Source organism: Cyclopterus lumpus, chromosome 4 (assembly GCF_009769545.1).
Source record: "Cyclopterus lumpus isolate fCycLum1 chromosome 4, fCycLum1.pri, whole genome shotgun sequence".
NCBI lineage: Eukaryota > Metazoa > Chordata > Actinopteri > Perciformes > Cyclopteridae > Cyclopterus > Cyclopterus lumpus.
This window is the reverse complement of record NC_046969.1, coordinates 12,332,215-12,352,615: the sequence shown is the minus strand read 5'-3', so window position 1 is coordinate 12,352,615 and position 20,401 is coordinate 12,332,215. Positions and strand designations below refer to the sequence as shown.

Genomic DNA, 20,401 nt, shown 5'->3' with positions numbered 1-20,401 from the left:
ACACTGCAAAACAGTAACCACGCATGTCTTTACAGCAGCTGTTACCATTCATGCGCCAGAACAAATATGAAAAATGTTCTCAACTCTGCATGGACTCATTAAAACATCATGTGGGACCCCACCAAAGACTGAGAGGTCCATTTCCATGTTTCTGTCTCAACTCCTGGTCAAACAAAACAGTTTCACTCTCTGTGGCGTCTAGTTATCTGTCCACAGTCAATCATACAACATGATTACACTGATTTATCAGTTGCTTTAGATTTAACTCTGTATTTGTGGACATATGATTGTCAGAGAGAACAGAAAATCCACTCATAGTTAACAGAACATTTTGTTTTGGGGTGATAAAAGCATATGTGTGTGCATGTGTGTGTAGATTTACAGGTGTCTGTTTGCTTCCTGTGAGGGGGGTAAACGTGTACATGTGTACAGTGTAGTATGTTATAGAAAATGCAGAGAATATTGTGTCCAAGGAGAAGGGCGGGTGGCGAGGCGTCACACACAGACGCACTTATACTGAAATACTCATAGAGAGAAAAGTTCAGTGTGTGACAGAGCGAGGTCCTAGCTTTCCTTTTGACAGCTGTGAGTCCCATGAGCTCCCCACAGCTACTCCTCCTTATGATGAAGGAGCATTGCAGCCGGGGGCCACCTCTAGCCGTTCCCCTTCCTCAGCAGCAGCAGCAGCAGGCACCCCGATCGGGACCTGTGGGTGTTTGTTGTCTGGGAGTATCAGGACAGCGCTCGGGCTCCATGTTCTGACTGTGTGTCTCTGTGTGCCGGCTGCTTGTTGACAGATGAGGCGTACCAGAAGCTGGCCATGGAGACGATGGAGGAGTTGGACTGGTGTCTGGACCAGCTGGAGACCATCCAGACCTATCGCTCTGTCAGCGACATGGCCTCTAACAAGGTAGGAGAGGCTGTTTGCTTCATTAGTGGAGAAAATGTTCAGGGGCACAAGGCTAACGTGGCTTTTATTTTATTGTACTTGCATTGAATGAAAATTCCATTCAATGCAAATGTTAACACAGAAAAGACTCTTTGAGGAGCTCTTAAATCTGAGCAGCAAAGGACAGCAAGGCAGCTGTAAACATACATGAACTTAGCATGACTTTGAAACAAGTCGAGAGAATTAAAGGTCCTCACATGTGCAGTAATGAGAGATTGGTTTGTTAGAGGCTGCAGCAGTAAGTAGTGTTGTCATAAGCACTGTCAGCTTAAAAAGACTGGATGATACTCATCAGCTGATTAAACCATCACCAAACTCCATTAATGTCTGCAATGTTTATGTTTTCGCTTTGTGCAAAAAATGGTGGAACTGTGTTTTTTGTGTCTCGGCCCGCTGTGATCCTCTTTTCTTCTTTTCACTGTTCACTTGTTATTTTGTGGCTTCTGCATTGTTGATTGTGGTTTAGTTCCTGTTTTTTTTTTAAAGTGATGGCTTAACCCTATTACTCAATGACAGAGCATAATTAATACACAACAATATTTAGCTGTGTCTTTAAGGTGTATTACTTATCTCTTGATTGATCTGTAAACATATTTTAAGAATTGCTAATCCCTAATCTGCATGATAAATGTGTTCTCTCATAACTAAAAGAAAACGTACATTGTTGTCCAGTCTCACCCACTATGATGCAGGGTATATGTTGGGAACAAACTTCCTGATGGTGGCACTGTTACAGCTATCTGAAGTTTCCTTTTCTTTTTTTATTATTTTAAATGTAAAAATGATGCATTGGACAATGTTTTGGACATGGTTTGGTGTCTCTAGTGGTTTTCGTTGCCCTCTTTCCATCGTTCCTGTCAAACAACTTTTCACTGTCCACTGGTTATTCTATTTCTTTTGTTGAACAATTCTCATTCAAGTCAGATGACACCATCTTGAAAGACCATTTTTGTTACAGATCATATTTTAAATTGTACCTTAGACTGCTGTAGAGGGGGACAGCGTATAGGACGTTAGAGATTTCCTCTTTTTTGTAAGTGGCAGCTGTGTGTAAGAGGGTCTGAAAACAGTCAGGCAAGCAAACCATGAGGATAAGCTTGTTATTTCTCATAAAATTGGACAACAGGATGCGAGGGATCCCGCAGTCGGTCAAAAACAATAAACTAGAGAGGAAGAGAGAGACCGTGTGTGTGTGTGTGTGTGTCTGTGTGTGTGTGTGTGTGTGTGTGTGTGTGTGTGTGCGTGTGCGTGTGCAGACCCCTGGGCAGAGTGACTCTCTTTTCCTGTCTCCTTCCTGATCCCCTGCCCTCTCTCCAGACGACAATAGACATCCCATCATGTCCGTTTGGATGGTTAACGGCCGTGTTTTTTTTTCCCATTGCTGTCGTCATCTGGACACACATCCAGCACTGACAATCAGCTGGACTGGATTCAGTGAGGACACATGAGGACGACTGAATAAATACTATTAACCACTTGAACAAACAGACATTTCAAAGTCGACAAAGCTACAAGACGACAGAATCACTCGGGAAAGAAAGAGATTAGAGATAGGAAACAGTCTGACAGTATCCCTAACCCTAATCCTAACCCTAATCTGTTATAACAGAATGAGTCTCGGGTTTTCCTCAAAGAATAAATAGTCGCAAAACTGCTGGTTCATATCAACCCTATATTTGTGGAGTTGTGGGACAAATTATGTCACTTAAGACTGTAATCTTAGCAATATTTGTTAGAATTGAGCCAAGCATTATCTACAGGTGCTGATTGATTTCATGAGCCTCCCAAAATTGTCCAAAATGTCCCAACTATAGAAGAATAAAAGGACCGTTCTCTCCAGCTTTTCTCAGTAAATACTGTATTGTGTATATATATATAAATAGTTCTACTTAGTTAGCAGAATATCTCAAACTGTTGACCTTAAAGGATAATGTAAATTCAGATTTCTTTCTTTAAAGATGCAGCCAGTAATGTGTCTGGTCAACAGTTGATCATATGAGACGGCACAATCTGCTTATTGTGTGTCATGATCCTCTCTCACTGATGTCACCTTGGCAGGTGGGCGAATGTGTCCTGACACGTAACCATCTGATAAGGACTCCATCAGACCTGTTTGTGTGTGTGTATGCGCCTGCATGCCCATATTAACAATAGGTTAACACCATCGATGGCTATCTTGCACCAGCCTTGTTTTCACAGTAAACTATAATGTTACACACCTGCTGCCTCTTTGCCATGTGATGTGTTACACTCGACCTGTTTTTTAATAAAAGAACATGCCAATCAGCTATTGTGACCCCTTGGCTACCTGTTGTGTTTAGGATGGAAAAACTGTTATTCAAGCTGTGGCAGAGGATGAAACATGAGGAGGAGGGAGGGGAAATCCGAGAGGCTGCTGCTGTACCTTCAAGGTGAAGTGCAGGCTGTCGCTGCTGTGGGTTTCAGTCCTTCACTGTCCTCCCTGTTCTGTATGGCTGACGTAGGCCGGGGTCAAGGCCAGTTGCAATATTCTTCTCTGTCGAGGCTGTAAACCATCTGTTATTTCAAACAGGGGCTGACAAGATAAGTCAAGCACATTGGTCAATTGGCAGGAACATTTTGGTAACGTCTACGTTTGGTCAATTGTTTACGTCAGTAATACAGCAAAAATATATATCCCCTTCGGCCAGTTTATAAAATGTGAAGATTTTCATGGCATAAGGTTTATCTTTTGGCGTTCTGGACTGTTTGATCACACCTTGGAGCTTGGAATTCGAGAAGTTATTTTTCATGTTTACAATCTAAACACAAAATGGATTCATCTAAAATAATCAACAGAATAAACGATCAGTGAAAATAACTGATGGTCCCAGCTTCTGAATGAGAGGATTTGCAGCTTTTTCATCTGTAGGTTTTGGACCGTTTGTAGAACAAGACATTGAGGCCTTGTTTCCACATAGCTGTGTGTACGAATACAAAAAACTAAACAACACATCTACGCCTGACTACCTGTTTCTAAATTCAAGGAAATCCACTGTGTTCATTTAAACAGGAAGTGTGCTATCCATCAGGGTGATGAGCGTGATATTGACAGCGTAAACCTCAGAGCTGTGACTCGTGGCTGCAGAACAGCAAGCAATGAGGCGCAAGAGGCGGGACTACCCCCGAGAGGGAGTATGCATGAGTTCTCACACACACACACACACAAACACACGCATATAGACATATACACACACACACACACACGCACACACACTCACACACACACACATATATACACTCTCTCTCTCTCTCTCTCTCTCTCTCTCTCACTCTCTCCCTCATTGCTCCACATACACAGGGTGTGAGGTAAAGCCTAGACCCCGAAGCCCAATGTGAGTCACTAGAGCTTCCCAGCGTCAGAGAGCCAAGGCTTGGTCCGTTTACTCATGCTGTAGTCAGACTGAGACAGACACTTTAACGGACGGCAGCCCCACTCCGCTCTGCACTCTTCACACAGAAACATGGGAGCCTGCTGCTTTGACAAGAAAGAGAGGAAGTTAGGGAAGCTAAATGGTTGGAGAAAGGTGAGTCTTCTTTGATTGGTTTTGGAGTTAGACATGAAGAGTTTTACTGTTTTGGTATCTCAATGGAGATTATGTTGTGTGTGTGTGGACTTTGAGTGCACAAGGTGTGAATTTCACATGCTGTGGTTATGCTTTTTTTACACACAAAGTTTCAGTTGCTCCTTTTTGTCTTTGTTTGAAGTGGGCATCGTCAGAGGAGTTTAAACATATTTTACTGCTGTGGATGCTGAAAGTGTGCTTTAGGATTGTGTTCCCTTTCAAAGTATGTGATGTAGAGTTGCTGTTTAATACAGAATGTTTCTAATGTTAAAGCGCTATGTCCTTTTTTACTTGTTGATGTTGTACTTACTTGCACTGCTTCATGCAAGAGGCAGTGGTGCATGCATTCTGCTTTGGAGAATCCCAGTGCATGCTTTGCTTAAGATGTGACTACACATATTTGTGGAAAAGCCTCTTGTCATCCTTTGTTTTGGGATTTTGTGTTTGTCTTTTTGTCCAGATACTACTTTAGTTTGTGGGATTAATTAAAGCTTTCTCCAAGTGTGTGGAGATCGAAGGAAAATATAGACATTCTAGAAATGATACATAGACAGAAGAGACAGACAGATAGTTGAGCTAAAGGTGATTTATTATAAAGTCTTATTGCAGTCGGTAGTCGGAAATCTCCTGTATCTGCTGCTGTTTCTTTCTCCAATGTTAAACTGATTTCATCCCAGGTTATTAAGTGACCTATAGGCGAGAGTAATTGGTACTTAGTTGAACTGTGTAGCTACTGCTCGAAAGCAGGCCTGTAGAGCTCAAAGCATCTTAGGAAAAATGAGCTTGTGTTGGTCTTTCTCTCGAGTCTTGTGTCGTCTAAGAGGGAAGTGATCGAGTTAATGAGCAAAAGGACCGTGGATTTTAGTGACCTGAGGCACAGCCAGGTAATAAGTAGTAGTGTCTAAGCAAAGTAGCAAAGTGAGTTTTTTTTTCTTCTTTTGACTGGCCAAACAATTTGGTCATTTGGGGAGAAGAGAGATGTAGTGGCAAAGTGATATGATGCTGCTCAACGAGATACAGAGTAAGGCAAATCTTTCTATATGATTTATGCATTCATTTGAGTGTTGGATAATGTAGTCGAGGTTTTGTTGATTCAAAAATGTCTTGTTTGTTGGTGTTATACTGCCTCTGTGCTATTTGACATGGGGGTGCTTGTGCTTTCGAAGCAACCAGAGTTTAAGCAAGCATAGTTGCGCAGCCTTCTCACTGTTCTCCTCCAGCCAGAAATGTTGTGGCACACCACATCTGACTCTGAGGCCTTGAACAGCTGGGAGTGATGGGAGTGAGACCGCTCAGCTGAGAAATTGCTTTCTTACTTTATTCTCTTCCTTATTTTTTTTGTCTCTGGTTTTTAAAGCTGACTTCTTTTTTTTAAACATGGGAGGCACATGGATACACTCTTTCTCATACGGACACACACTAGCATGAGTGAGTGAGTCAGAGGAAAAGAGAGGTTGTCAAAACGTAGTCTGTAGCTTCCTCCAATGTCCGGTCCATACGTAGGCAGGTTACCTTATCTTGAGTCATGTCACTGTGGGTCTTTGCCATTGCATCGATGTTACCAGCCTGCGTCATATCTTTGTGAGAGATAAACCACAAACACTGCAAGTGTGCTGGTGTTGAAGGAAAGATTGCATAAGTCACAGTCAGCTAAGCTGCATAGTGTAAATATGTGATTATCTTGATAAATTGGGATAACGATGGTGTAACCTCATTTGTTTTTTCTTCAAAACTGTCACACTTCCATCATGTGCTGAGACTTCTTCATAACTTGTGTTTGCACACAAATTGGATTTAATCAGGTTTATCCTGAAGTCAAGTTGTGCATTTCTGTTGCTGCAGGGTTAAGAGGTCAATACTCTCTGAATGCTGAGCAGGCTGATCTACAGCAGGCAGAGCGGAGTGCACCCACTAGTGGCTTAAAGGCACAACTTGAACTCAACCACTCCAGATGGAAGTAATTTAAAACAAAGAATTTAGATGCTGGACTCATAATTAAGGCCTCACTTGATAACTGTAGTATGTTAAAGCATTTCCAACAGTGGCAATTTAGAAATAAGATAAATTTATACTACCAGGTTAAAATCGGTTAAATCTTTGAAAAAACAAGAGACTCTTGAGGATTGGGTTAAATAATAGATATACAGTATGTTGGAAAGAGATACCCTGAGAGCTTAGTGAGACCAATATTCCTCCAGCACCACAGTGTCAGTAGGAGATCAAGAGGATTCCCCTCTGCCCCTGAATTAAGAATAAATCAACTACACTGGCAATAACACAATCATACAGACACCAGAGGGACACCATGCATATGAAAAGTCAGCATCAACTGTGTTAAATGTTGATAATAGCATTCGTAGGTAAGAGAGAGATTGTGTGTGTGTGTGTGTGTGTGTGTGTGTGTGTGTGTGTGTGTGTGTGTGTGTGTGTGTGTGCGTGCGCACTGAGGCATTTCTTCCAGCCTGGAAGCGTAGCTCTTCAACACATTGCAGAGAGACATCCCCCGCTGTTATTTCTGGTTTCTTTATATATTATGCAGTGAGCTATTATATAAAGAGCTGCCTCCTCGGTTCCTCTTATTTATTTTTTTAGTTTGTTTCCTGCGTCCCACCTCCCTGCTTCTGGTTCTTTCCCTCAGTGGGAGGATAATCCGGGATCCTCTCAGGGAAGCTTTGATCTCCCCCTCATCTTTCCGAACTCGTATACGCACACAAACACATCAGACTGAGAGTTTCTCTGGGAACCTCTGTTTACAGTTTCCCATGGATTGGCTCTGAAGCAACGAGAACTATGGATATGTTCTCATTAGCGAAGCATTGCAGCCTTCCTCGAGGGGTTTCACAATCAAAAGTCATGGCAAAATTGACAAAAATCACATATCCAGTGGTACTGAGGTAACAGTACATTCCAGTCAGGTGGCCCTGGCCTTGTACACTGCAGCAGTATCAACACCTGCTCCAAGGACAGCACATTGGTTCTGCCAGCGAGGCAGACAGACAGAGAGATGGATGACTGTGTTGGCAAGTGGCAGCCGAGAAAGAAATTGACATGTAAGTGGTGGAGAGTGAGGGAGAGACGGAGTGGAGAGGAGGGGGAGGGGGAGGGGGAGGGGGGATCGGTGGATGCGAGCAGAGGCGATGTGTGTGGTGTGTCCTCGTGACAGCTCAGCAGCAACACCATGTCTGCCTGGGAAGGGAAAGGGGAAGCCTCTCCTCTCTTCTCTCCCCTTCTCCTCCTTTCAAAACAGCCCTGGCTGCCTGATGCTGTTGCTATGGCGTTGCAGGGTTCTGGTAATTGGCATACACACACTTACTTACAGGCAGAGAGAGAAAACCGTGAGCTGTTGTCACCTAAATTGCGAAACGATGCGATTATCTCCCATCCATCTTTCCTTTTTCTTTTCCACTCTCTGGTTGTCTCTCGGTTGTTAAAAATAGTTTTCCACAGACACCCTGATCGCATCCATTATATGGATAATGAACAGGCTGATGAGCCGTGCTTGGGAGACAATTGCATTTAGACTCTTAAAACGTGCTCTGTCCCCTCTATCCACCCTCATTGTTTTATTGTAGAGGGAGGGCATAGCTGTATGGCTCCATGACATTCCTTCACAATGGCTGACTTTATCAGAATGCCCTTAAGAGGATTATAGGGGCTGGGAATTGAAGAGGATTGGATTTATATGCAAGTGTTTGAAGAGCTGGAAAACAAGAGAAGAAAGGACATGTTACATCTAGAATCCAAGTATGGATATTACCTCAAACACCCCTCCATAACCTCATGTATATATGCCATGCTGTGATTAGGGCTCCCCCTTCTCCCCACTTTCTGTCAAATCATGTGTTCTGAATAGAGCGTGTTGCTGGGGCCGGCAGACTACAGCAGGGGAAAGAGAGATGGAGGAGGGAGGGAACCAAAGAGAGACGAAGAGAGAGAAGCAGAGTAGGAGGGGCAGTGAGCGCTACAGCAGTGAGAGCAGCAAAGCAAGACAAATCCAGTGGAGGAACCCCCCCTCCAGTCAGATGAACATCGGTGCCTCACTCCCTCCTCCTCCTTCTCCTTGTCTCTATCGTTGTCATTTTCCCCTCCTCCCTTCCTCGATTCTCTATAATTCACCAGTGCACTGAGAGTCCCCAGCTCACGGCTCCAGCTGCTGCTGCTCTAGCCAAACCACCGAGCGTGCTCCTCTAGCCTGGTTACACCGCTTACCTTTTCCTACATCTATCTATCCATTTATCCTTGCATCCATCCCCAGGCATGGAGACTCAGAGCTGGCCCTTTTCTGCTGCTGAGAGGGAGAGTGAGCCATCATCAAGCTGCTGCTCTCTTAGCTGCTAAGAAGAGAATCACAAGAGGAGAGAAGAAGGGATCTTTTCTCCTTTTTGGCGCTGAAAGAATCCTGTTCGCCTCCCTCTATTTTTTCCAATTGGATTACAGTTCTGGCTTTGTGTAGGAACGAGAAAACGGGGTCCAAAATGCCTGAAGCTAATTACCTGCTGTCGGTGTCTTGGGGTTACATTAAGGTGTGTGATGCTTGTCTAAGTAGCTTGTCAGGATAACGTACCCATTTCATTACCACTCTGAGCTGTGTTTCTGTTGCATTATGGGCCAGTCCCATACAAATTCAGCATTTTTATAATGATTTTGTGGAGCTTTTCAGATTAACGTGCTATCCTAACTGCACCAGCGTGATGAGGGTGGTCTGATAGAATGGTGTTTTGTGGCTCAGGCTCCATCTTGAGCCCGCTGCAGAGCTCTGTTTGTCTGTATATGTGTGTTAGTCTGTATGTGTGTGCACGCTCATGCATCAGTCTGTCATAAGCAGCTGCTACTGCAGTGCCTGGGTCTCCGTGTACTGTTAAATGCATCATATCTCACATAACTATTTTGTCTATTTAAAACTATTCATAATGATCGGAAACTTCATGAAAATCGTAATTTGTTGCTACAAAGATGAATCTAGGGAGCCGTGTGCACATTTTCCTGTTGACATCATAGAAATTCTTTTGAAACAGCTAAATAGGCCCCAAGAAATGTGATTCAGTGTAATAAAACTGTAAATTGGTTGCCGGGAGTGAATTGAGGGGTATTAAAAGGTGATAGCTTCCACACTGGTAAAACAAATAATAATCCACACCCTAATTGATTTCAAGGAAAATGTCCCCTGGATTTCACGCTGTTATTAAATAATATTCTGGAGCTGGTGTTACAAAACTGGATACTGCTGAATTTTCCATGGAATTTTGTGCCATAATTTCTTCCAGGTTTTCCCTCAGTGGAAACTGACGACATTTTTTTCTCTCTCCCCCCTCCTCTTCCTCTTTCTCTCTTGCAGTTCAAGAGAATGTTGAATCGGGAGTTGACGCACCTATCTGAGATGAGTCGGTCTGGGAATCAGGTTTCTGAATTCATCTCCAACACCTTCCTAGGTAAATAAAAGTTGTGTGTACATGCACTCAAAATCACACTGATAAATCCACCAATTTGGTTTTATTAATTCACTCTTAATAACAAAAGGCTACAATTTAATCCTAAAAATGAATTACAAAAATACAAATATACATATTTAGTGGCTCACACAGATCCCCACTTTTCTGTTTTACTGCAATAGAGGTTCAGCACATGATGTGCAAGTTGCTCTTGCAGGCTTGTGGGGGCGTACGATAAAACACTGCGCCATAAAGCTTTGTTTAGATGTCTGTGGCATCGTGCTTAAAATGACGAATTGAAGTAAGAAATGTACATTTCTTAAAGAATTAAGAGAGAAAGGGGTGTTAAGGTGGCTGGCTACGGTAAAAAGGGCTGTTTGACTGACATGTGAGCTTGTTAGCCAGAATCAGAGTAGGTGGATTGGAACTGGATGCTGTCAGCATGGGTTGCACATTCGAGATCTGAGATGGTAAATATATACAGTAAATAATTATATTTGAGTTAAAAAACATTGCTTATTCTATTTTTAGTCATCCACATGCACAAAATGTTTCATGACTCTGGTACCAAACCTCATGCTTAAGTCACTGTCGGGGGAAATAATGTAAAAGAGCCCTAGTGCAACAATCAACCAATTTCTACAAATGGGTTAAAAGTTGGATTTTGATAAATGTGATATTTCCATAGAAGCTTGACGATATCTAGAGGACAGATGCACAAAGTTTATAGGCAGGGGAGTGCGTTAAAAGAAATAGACTGACAAACAAAGAGGATACTAGAAGGCAGACAGGATGCACTTAGAGGTTGTTAAGACAGTAGACCAATCGATTGGCATCCTGAACCAGTGTAGGATTGTTGGCGGATCCCTCACCGCTGGATCATAGAAAGTGAGAGGAGGGTTGAGGAGAGACCGAGAAAAAAAAAACGGGGAGGAGCTGACTGCAGTGAGGGAGAAAATAGAGGTACAGACTGAGGAACCCCCTTTGCTGGCAGCTTGGCAGATTTGGTGACTCACCCTTGGCTTAATGCATCTTTGTCAGCAGGTACATCTTGTTGTCCCTCTCCCCATCTCGCTGCCCCAAGAATCCAGATAGAGATGAATATCGCTTTGATAAAGAACTCAGGATTACCCTGCTGGCGGTTTAAGGAAGGAACAAGTGGACATTAATGAAAAGTGGGAGGGTGGTACACAGCACAGCTGGCCTGCGTTGGCCTCAACTGACCATGTACTGTTTAATCCTTCCATCTATTAAGATTAGTAAAAAAAGGATCCATTCAGGCTCAGAGAAACTAAGTTTTCCTGCCATACGCCTGTTTCTGCAGAGGTCAATCCTAGAGCCGCCGCAAATCACAATCAGATTATTCTTGCAGACTATCTACTACTGGGTTTTTAATTTTAAGCTGATGGAAAGGCAGATTTCTTGACTTCCCAGAGTTCCTCATGGGGGGATTTCAGATCAGGATTTCTGACTTTCCATGAAGTATTGTTGGCCGACAGCATGCTAGCTACGTGTGCTTTTCCCCCAGCACAGCTGTCCTAGCATGTCATAATTCCCTTTGATCGGCCAGCAGCAATACCCTGAGGGGAAGAATTGTCCCAAAAATCCCCTTTTTTCTCCCTAGTGCACCTGCGTTTCTCACAGACGAGCATATGGAGGAGGATGAAAAAGAAATAGAAGTAAACGTAGGATGTGACAGAGTAGCAGGAAAAAGAACAGAGTATGAGAGAAAGAACAGAGCAACAAAACAACATGTTTTGTACTTCAGCTGATTCATTTTGTATTTTTGTAAATCAGTGTCGACAAAGAGAAGGAAATAAAGGATAAGATGAGCTCCATGCTAAGGAGATAAAGTGTAAACACAGGGAAGAAAACAGATATAAAAAGGACTGTCCATGTGACCAGTTGACACATTGCAACCCAAAATGCGACGGAGAGACTATCAGTTGTATCGAATCAACTGTGGAACAGAGTGCATGGCGTTTACAGTATATTTGCACTTACTTAAATAGCGATTGATGATAAAAATGAAAATGTAGACTTGACTGTCTCCCAATCTGGTCTCTTATAGGCCGCACACACACACACACACGACACAGCAGTGGTGGTAATGATGGATTGAAATACATTAGAGGGCAATATATTGCTCTTTCCCTTGTTTCCCATGCAGCGCATGTCTGAGAGCGCTTAGTTGCCCATTCACAATTACCACTGGAGGACTGAGGAGAGAGAGCAAGACAGAGACAGAAAAAGAAGAGAAAACACAGAGAGAGAGGGAGCGCGTGAGAGTGAAAGTGATTATTTGAATTACAACTGGTAATTGAATAAACCTCCACAGGGGAAGGCTGATAGGCCAACGATGAGCTGAGTCGAGGCTTGATAGATGAGTGCGCAGCTCACATGATAGCCAGTCCCTGAAGGATTTCATTCAGTTCTTCTGTGATTGCAGCAAACACTCGGGCCTGGTTCTTATTACAAGTAACATGGCTTGTTTCCTGTGATTATTTTCAGATAAACAGTTTTTAGACTTTTTTTTTATGGAATATTACATGAAGGCCTTGCAGGTTTTCTGTGTAATGTTGGACTTCTTATTCTCTTTATTTGTGACCAGAACAATTGTGTTTGAATATATCTGTAAACATAATAAACCAGACATACAAATCCAGCCTTTATGGAACTGCTTTAACTGTGTAGGAGCCCAGCTCTCAATCTGTCAATGGACTGACCTATGAGAGTGAAAAGAGCGAGAGATGAAATGTGAGCCACCTGCTGAGAGACGAGGGGAAAAGAGTGCAGAGGGACAGAGACAAATGAACAGGAGCAGCTTCGAGAGAGAGAAAGAAAGACTGCAGGTGGAGAACAGGGCAGCATGAATGAACAAATGAATGGAGGCACAGATGATGAATGAATGACTGAATCAATAAGTCCCTGCAGATGTTTCTATAGTGGGTCCTCAGGCAGCCGACGCATTGAACTTGTTTTTTATTGAGAAGTACATTAAATTATTAGACTTGTGCTTTATGAGGGCAAATTGACATTTTAACCCCTTCTTCCAACGTTGACACTTTTTATTTTTGCCCTCCTTCAGACAAACAGAACGATGTGGAGATCCCGTCGCCGACATCCAAGGCGCGAGAGAAGAAGAAGCAGCAGAAGCAGCAGCTGATGACACAGATCAGTGGAGTCAAGAAGGTCTCCCATGGGCCCTCGCTCTCCGGCAGCAGTATCTCGCGCTTCGGTGTCAAGACCGACAAGGAGGAGCTGCTGTCCAAGGAGCTGGAGGACCTCAACAAGTGGGGTCTGAACATCTTCACTGTTTCGGAGTACTCCCACAACCGGCCTCTGACCTGCATCATGTACGCCATCTTCCAGGTATGAAGTGTCTGGATTTCTTCATTCTTCTTCATTTACGCAAATGTTGTTCGATCACTACTAAAATGATCCACACTTGATCCTAAATATAGCACAATGTTGTTTGTTTTTCTAGGAGCGAGACCTGTTAAAGACATTCAAGATCCCCATGGATACTTTCGTGGCCTACATGATGACATTGGAAGATCACTACCATTCAGATGTGGCCTATCATAACAGCCTGCATGCTGCTGACGTCGCCCAGTCCACACACATCCTGCTCTCCACTCCGGCCCTGGATGTAAGTTATTTTATAAAGAGATGTATTGATGCTGTAATGTAACTGAGAGGTGACTTGGGCACCAGACTTGGGCACCAGTGTGTATTAACAGAAATAAGGGAAAACTCCTTTCTGATGCTTTTTCTATCTTCTAATTGGTTTAATGTCTCTTTCACAGGCGGTCTTCACAGATCTTGAGATCCTAGCAGCCATCTTTGCTGCAGCTATCCATGATGTTGACCATCCTGGAGTATCAAACCAATTCCTAATCAATACCAGTAAGTTAAAATGCGTTAATGTATTGCCTTCTTCAAAAACATATAAATTGGAGCATTCAACAACCAGTCATGACAAAGACTAAAATATTAAAATCTCTTTTTGATGCCTCTGCAGACTCTGAGCTGGCGCTGATGTACAACGATGAGTCTGTGCTGGAGAACCATCACTTAGCTGTGGGATTCAAGTTACTACAGGAAGACAACTGTGACATCTTCCAGAACATCCCTAAGAAGCAGAGGCAGTCCCTCCGCAAGATGGTCATCGACATGGTAAGATATCCTGATTCATATTCTTTACTCCTCTAATGTTATCTTAATTTTAATCATAACCTGTCCAAATTGTGCTGATGCGTTTTTGTTGTCCTCTCCCTTTTATTCAGGTTTTGGCCACGGACATGTCCAAACACATGAGTCTGCTGGCTGATCTGAAGACCATGGTGGAGACCAAGAAGGTGACGAGCTCTGGAGTGCTGCTGCTGGACAATTACACCGACAGGATACAGGTTGGTGTTGGTTTTTGCAAAACAATTTCTTAACATCCTCAACAACAAAAACTAAAATTAATACATGTTTATAGACTGAGTTTGTGATTGGACATACTTTCCCGAGTTTTTAGCTCTGATCAACTGCCATTGTTGGCCGAGGTTACTCCGCCAATGGCCATCAGCTGGCCTCCTACATAGCTGACTTTTGCTCTCTACTGTCACTCCATCTTCTTTTTTAGTTTACACTTCCCCTCTAATGGTCTTTCTTGGATTTCTCCTTTATTAGACTGTTGTGTAGACTGACCTCCTTTCATAACAAAGGGCATTATAGAATTAGCCTTACATTCTACGAGAATCTAATTTCTCCTAATCTAATTAAGTAATCGACCCCAATTGGCTGTATTGTGTTCAGGATATTTGATTGTACATTGGAGATGCTTGTTGTTTCCAGGTTTTACTAATTAAAAAAAAATAAATATGTTTTCTCCCTCTAAAAACATAAAAAGTAATTGTAAACTATGAAGTGATTAAGAAATGTGTTTCTAAAAGTACAATTTAATCTTTATTAGTTATTATCCAATTTTCCTTGATAAACTGAAAATGATGCCCCCTACACAGTGGATGAAAGCATTTCAAAAATTACAATTCTGTATTATGTTTATAGGTGCTGCGTAACATGGTGCACTGTGCTGACCTGAGTAACCCCACCAAGTCCCTGGAGCTGTATCGTCAGTGGACTGATCGGATAATGGACGAGTTCTTCCACCAGGGAGATAGAGAGAGGGAGAGGGGAATGGAGATCAGCCCTATGTGTGATAAACACACAGCATCAGTGGAGAAGAGCCAGGTAGGCAATAAAGGACATCTAAATAAATATGTGCATTATATATATGTAACGATAAATTAAAATAATCTCCAGTTCTAATTTGGCTCCTCACTCCTTTCCAGGTGGGTTTCATCGACTACATCGTGCACCCTCTGTGGGAGACCTGGGCCGATCTGGTTCACCCTGACGCCCAGGACATCCTGGACACGCTGGAGGACAACCGGAACTGGTACCAAAGCATGATCCCCCAGAGTCCCTCCCCACCCTTCTACGACCAGGGCATGCACGGACACGGCGGAGGGACTGGAGGGCAGGGAGGCGGGGAAAAGTTTCAGTTTGAGCTCACCTTGGAGGAGGAGGACTTGAATGGAATAGAGAAAGACTGCGAAGGCGAGGAAGATGACGAGGAAGACTTAGAAGAGGAGGAGGACAGTCTCGGAGATTCTCGGTCTCCTCCCCTGGACTATTTGGACAGTCAGGAGCTCGATGAAGGCCACATGATGGAGCCAGCAATCGAGATCGTGACACACGAGGCGTCGCCCACAGACACTTAGGGCTTCCATCATCAGGCTCACATGGTGATTTGAAAGTTTTTGGCAAAAGAGGGGAAATCCTCTTGCAGCTGTGATTTTTAATAAGCCCACAGAAGCAAGGGCTTAGTTAGGTCCCGCACTGGGGCGTCTTGCACTTGGGTGTTTGAAGCTAGACACGGACGGACAGTTTCGGTGAGGCGGCTTCAGAGTTCTCAGGAAATAATTACTGCGAACATTTTAGTCTTGATGGACAGGCGAGACTGAGGGTGGAACTTGAAGGATTTTGGCCAGTTTGGAAAATGATTACTTTTCTTTTCTGGACTGGCATGAAATGGACATTGACACTACTGAGAGACGTTTTGTACCTTAAAGCTTTTTTACAAATATGATATGATCTAGAAGTAGCATAGAATACGATCTACTGATGGGGACACATTTGTATAGCAAGAGAAAGTGTTTACTTTTTTCCTGTACCATTTGTCAAAGGACTTTCGTGTGCCTTTTTTACTATTGTCTTTATAATAGTTTTTTATTTATTGAACACTCTAGTATGTCTGTGAAATGTTTTTTTTTCTTATCTGAAAGAGCAAACTCTTTTTTGTATGTTAAAAAGAGAACAGTCTTCCATGTATTGGGCAATAGAGAAATCCAAACAAACGTCGACAAACAACTCTTAGACAGACTCATCTGAATAGAGAAACATAAACACACACATTATACGCACATTTTGTCACATTGGTTTTCACAACCCGAGCACAATGTTTTGTGGATTTCAAACGCTTATGTTCACTCATGGTTCATGTTACATGTTGCTTTATAATTCAGATGTCGGTCAATGATTGTCACACTGAAATACATCATATATTTTCATGCTCCATCTCTTTCTGCATCCTGTTTTCTCTTTCTCATTGTTACGGTCTGCAGACCATTTGGGGCTTCCTACCTTTTCACACCAAAACTTGACTTTAAATTCCACCGTGGATATGGAATCCTGCACTTGCAAATGTGTGGTCAGATACTCCCTCTAGAATGTCAGTGTAAAATCATTGGGACATTTGATTTGTACAATTTGTACAATAGGTTATTCAAGTTCAAAACCCGATAACCTTCCATCGAAGACCAGATCAAATCAGCAGAAATATAAGCAGCGCTAAAAGAAAAAGCTCATGACACCAAGCTGCTGCGTAGATCTATAATAAAGTCAGAAATGAAGTCTGACAAGGACAAAATGCACACCAGTGGTAAATCTATTTTTAGCCCACAGGTATGCTGCAGTCTTAATAATCCTGTTCTATGGAACAGGTCCTGACCCCGGGCCCTTCAGGTGTAACGCCCCCCTGCCCCTCTGCAATCAGGCCCAGACCAGATGATTAAAGGTCCTCTTTCTGAAAGGCGCTCTCAGACCCTCATCAGCGTCACTATTCACATGGTTTACAAACCCTTCTGGGCTCCATGGACCCACCCCAAAACAATCAGGTCGGCTATTTTGTCCTCACCATAAAAAAGTCACTCGAGTGCTACCCGGCTCATTGACGTCAATTCAATGTTCCCCCTCCCCACGACTGTATTTAGTTTCGAGGACAGTCAGGTCATGAGAATCTGGTGGAATTGCTGGATTTAGCACGGCAGACTGTACGCTTTATAAAAAATAGAATAATAATTAGGTGCTCTAGTTTTAAAACAAACCAAAAAACACCTAGTTTTGTTTCTGAAAATAGGTTGAAAATGGTGTGCAGACCTCACATTTCCACAACAATTTTTTATGGATGTTTTAGTTGCATCTATAATCACATCTCCCATTTCCATGTTGGTTTACTGATATACTCGAAGGTACTTCATCTAATTTCACTCCAGCATGCATAAGTGGCAATCGTTTGTGTGCAGTATGTAAGTATGGAAGGTTTTGTATTTGTGTGTGCGTTTGGATGTGTTGACTTTGTCATCAAGCCTTACCCCCATCACTCCACGCCTTTGTCTCTACTGTTTGTCGCTAGGAGCTCAAGTCGGTCCTTTTTGCTGTTTATAACAGTGTGTATTTATTCTATACTTTAAGTTTGTAAATAAGAAATACCGGTTCAGTGTAAAATCTATTTTAATTTATATGCACTTGCATTACCTGGAAGTGGTGGTGTCTAATGTGTAGAAGGCTCTGGATTAGAGTCTTTTTATATATGTATTATATATGTGTTTATATACAGTATATATATACACATTTATATATATATATATATATATATATATCTAAGTATATAATCTGCACAATGTTTTGAGTGCCCAGCAGAGCAGCAGCTAAAGAGACATATTGTTGTTGTCACATTAGAACCTTGTAACTCCAAAATAGCCTTTTCTATTTTCACAAAAAAAATAAAAACATTATATTACGCTTATTATGCATGAATATTAAACCAAAAAAGTTTTCACTTTGGCATCTTAATTAATATCACACTATTTGTTTGGCATTTCTGAAAATGTAAGTTTCTCTCAATTAAATTTCAGCTTACATTTCGTAGATAATAGACACAATTGTACAGAGGACGTCGAATGTCCTCATTTTGTTTCTTTCATAATTTTTCTGATGGAAGACTATTTTCGTCCAACTGAGTTTTTGAAGCTACAAGATTTGCATCTGACAGCAGCAATTTGGTAACCAAGAGGCAACATAGAGGACATGTTAAACTGCATAGGCTTGGATATAAGATACACGCAAGCTAGCTAAGTAACACAGAAGCTTATCGATGATTGGTATCTTGTCATAAGCTAAGCTTCTCCATCCAGCATTTGAATGCAGATTGCTGATATATGAGGCCAGATACATACAGGTTTGAAGGACAGACACAAAGCACTCCTTTTACACTTAACCTACTTCATGTAAAAGTAGATAACACAGAGACGTATTGGTAGCATGCTACAATACGCCCGACACTGACGTGAATCGTTCTGAAATTAACAACAAAACATGATCGTATGTAACTGATTGTGCTAATGTGTGAACTCTTTCTGACCAAACTTGTTAGCAGTTTTGAAATTCAAATTAGTCAGTATTAACATTGTTTATCTATGTTCAAGCTTCTTTTGGTCCTAGTTGTGTCCAATTGGTTAGCCAGATTTAGCACTATCTGCATGAGAGATGTTTTTTTATTGTCAATAATATGTTTAAGTCTGCCAGTTGGTGGGTTATTAAATGTTTCACACAATGTATGGTATTATATTGTATATTGTGTTCAAAAATAAATCTGAAATTCTTTTTCTATTAAGTGATTAAAAGCAAAGCATGAATATATTGTTTCTGCTTTATTTTTCTACCTCATATCCCACTGCAAATTATTCGATTTACAGCAGGATTCCCACAGTGATAACCTATTATTATTATTACTAGTATAACCTATATATACCTATATCAAGACCAAAGAGCTGTTAACTCCTTTAAAGACCAAACAACAATGACATCGCAAACATTTTTTGTTTCAACCTCACCTATCAACCTGACTCCCGTTCTTTTACATACCTCCTGCAGAGACTCCTCAGGTAGGATGCAGAGGCTGATATGTTCAGTTGTTTTATTGCTACAACATTAAGTTTTTATGTAACACGTGGGACCTTACGCACAGCCAGCGTGAGAAGGCAAAAAGGCTGGTTGACGCAATATTTCCAGGAATATTCTGTTAGCCCGTCATTTTCCACAAGTGACTGGTTTGACTGGAGGGTTTATAGGCTCTAAAAGTCTTTGGGGGAAATCCCATGGAACACAACATTTATTGCTCATGCTCAAGACAGTAATTGCCTTTTTACTGTATTTACCGCAACAACTTCCGTCTTTAAAAACATAATGAGGGTAGTTTTGCAAAGTGATCACAGGTGTTACAGTCTTATAAAAATGTATTGTGGCTTTTTAGCAAAAGAGTTTAGAGACGCAGTTTAAAAACTGGGTATGAGTATTTAGGTAATAAAAAATGAGTATGCTAGAATAGCCCAAAGATAATTAATGTTGGGTTCTTTCTCCAAAATTCTTAGTGGCTATTTTTAAACTGCTGTCTGGAAAGGAAACATTCAAATGTGATCTAAAAAATTCTTAACGACATAGTTAAGAGGTTTTTGTAATTTCAATCCACGACCCTTCATATCTAATTTCATTTTGACACACGATAAAAGCTCTGAGACTGTCTGCCCTTGTATTCACCTTGATGTAAAAGAGCCTCATGGGTGAAGAGTCTATGATATATTATCTCTCTTTGTGGTCCTCTCATTTGATATTCTCATATTTTAGGCCGTATCCTTATTTCCGTGCCTCCTCTCCTTTAAATATTTTCAAAACTCCTCTTATTCCCTTCATCTCTATGTCCTACTCACATCCCACTCATCTTGCCTCTGACATAACTTCGTAAAAGCAAAAGATTTGATTTGTATTTGAAACTACGTGTGTGCATATAACAAAAGAAGAAAAATGGAAGAAAGAGAGAGAGAAAGAGAGACTGGCTTTTGGGACGGATGGCCTCCCCTGTCACTCCTTTACAGAGGCATGGAGGTCCACGGGGATGTCTAAGTTATCTAATGTCAAGGAACTAGTCAAGGAAAATGACACCACTTACCTCCTCCCCATGTGTGGCACAAAGTAGATGAGGGATATTTTCAGTCAAGGAAAGGAAATGGTTAGCTTGTGAGAAAATAGGGCTTTAGGTTGAAATATCC

The 20,401-nt window shown here is 41.9% G+C and overlaps 1 protein-coding gene across 3 annotated transcripts in view; it reads left to right on the top strand.

Annotated features, from left to right (window-relative positions):
• Positions 1-18,993, top strand: part of pde4ba (phosphodiesterase 4B, cAMP-specific a) — a 101,727-nt gene extending 82,734 nt beyond the window's left edge. For 2 of the 3 annotated variants that reach the window (XM_034531685.1, XM_034531686.1), the window contains exons 6-14: positions 798-910; positions 9,869-9,962; positions 13,051-13,334; positions 13,450-13,614; positions 13,772-13,871; positions 13,987-14,141; positions 14,252-14,374; positions 15,021-15,203; positions 15,305-18,993. In XM_034531685.1, the coding sequence (XP_034387576.1) occupies positions 798-910; positions 9,869-9,962; positions 13,051-13,334; positions 13,450-13,614; positions 13,772-13,871; positions 13,987-14,141; positions 14,252-14,374; positions 15,021-15,203; positions 15,305-15,736 (1,649 nt within the window). In that variant the 3' untranslated portion in view covers positions 15,737-18,993. Of the gene's footprint in view, positions 1-797; positions 911-4,124; positions 4,495-9,868; positions 9,963-13,050; positions 13,335-13,449; positions 13,615-13,771; positions 13,872-13,986; positions 14,142-14,251; positions 14,375-15,020; positions 15,204-15,304 lie in introns of those variants that run through there. The other variant, XM_034531687.1, reaches the window with a different exon arrangement.
• Positions 18,994-20,401: the final 1,408 nt, after the last annotated feature.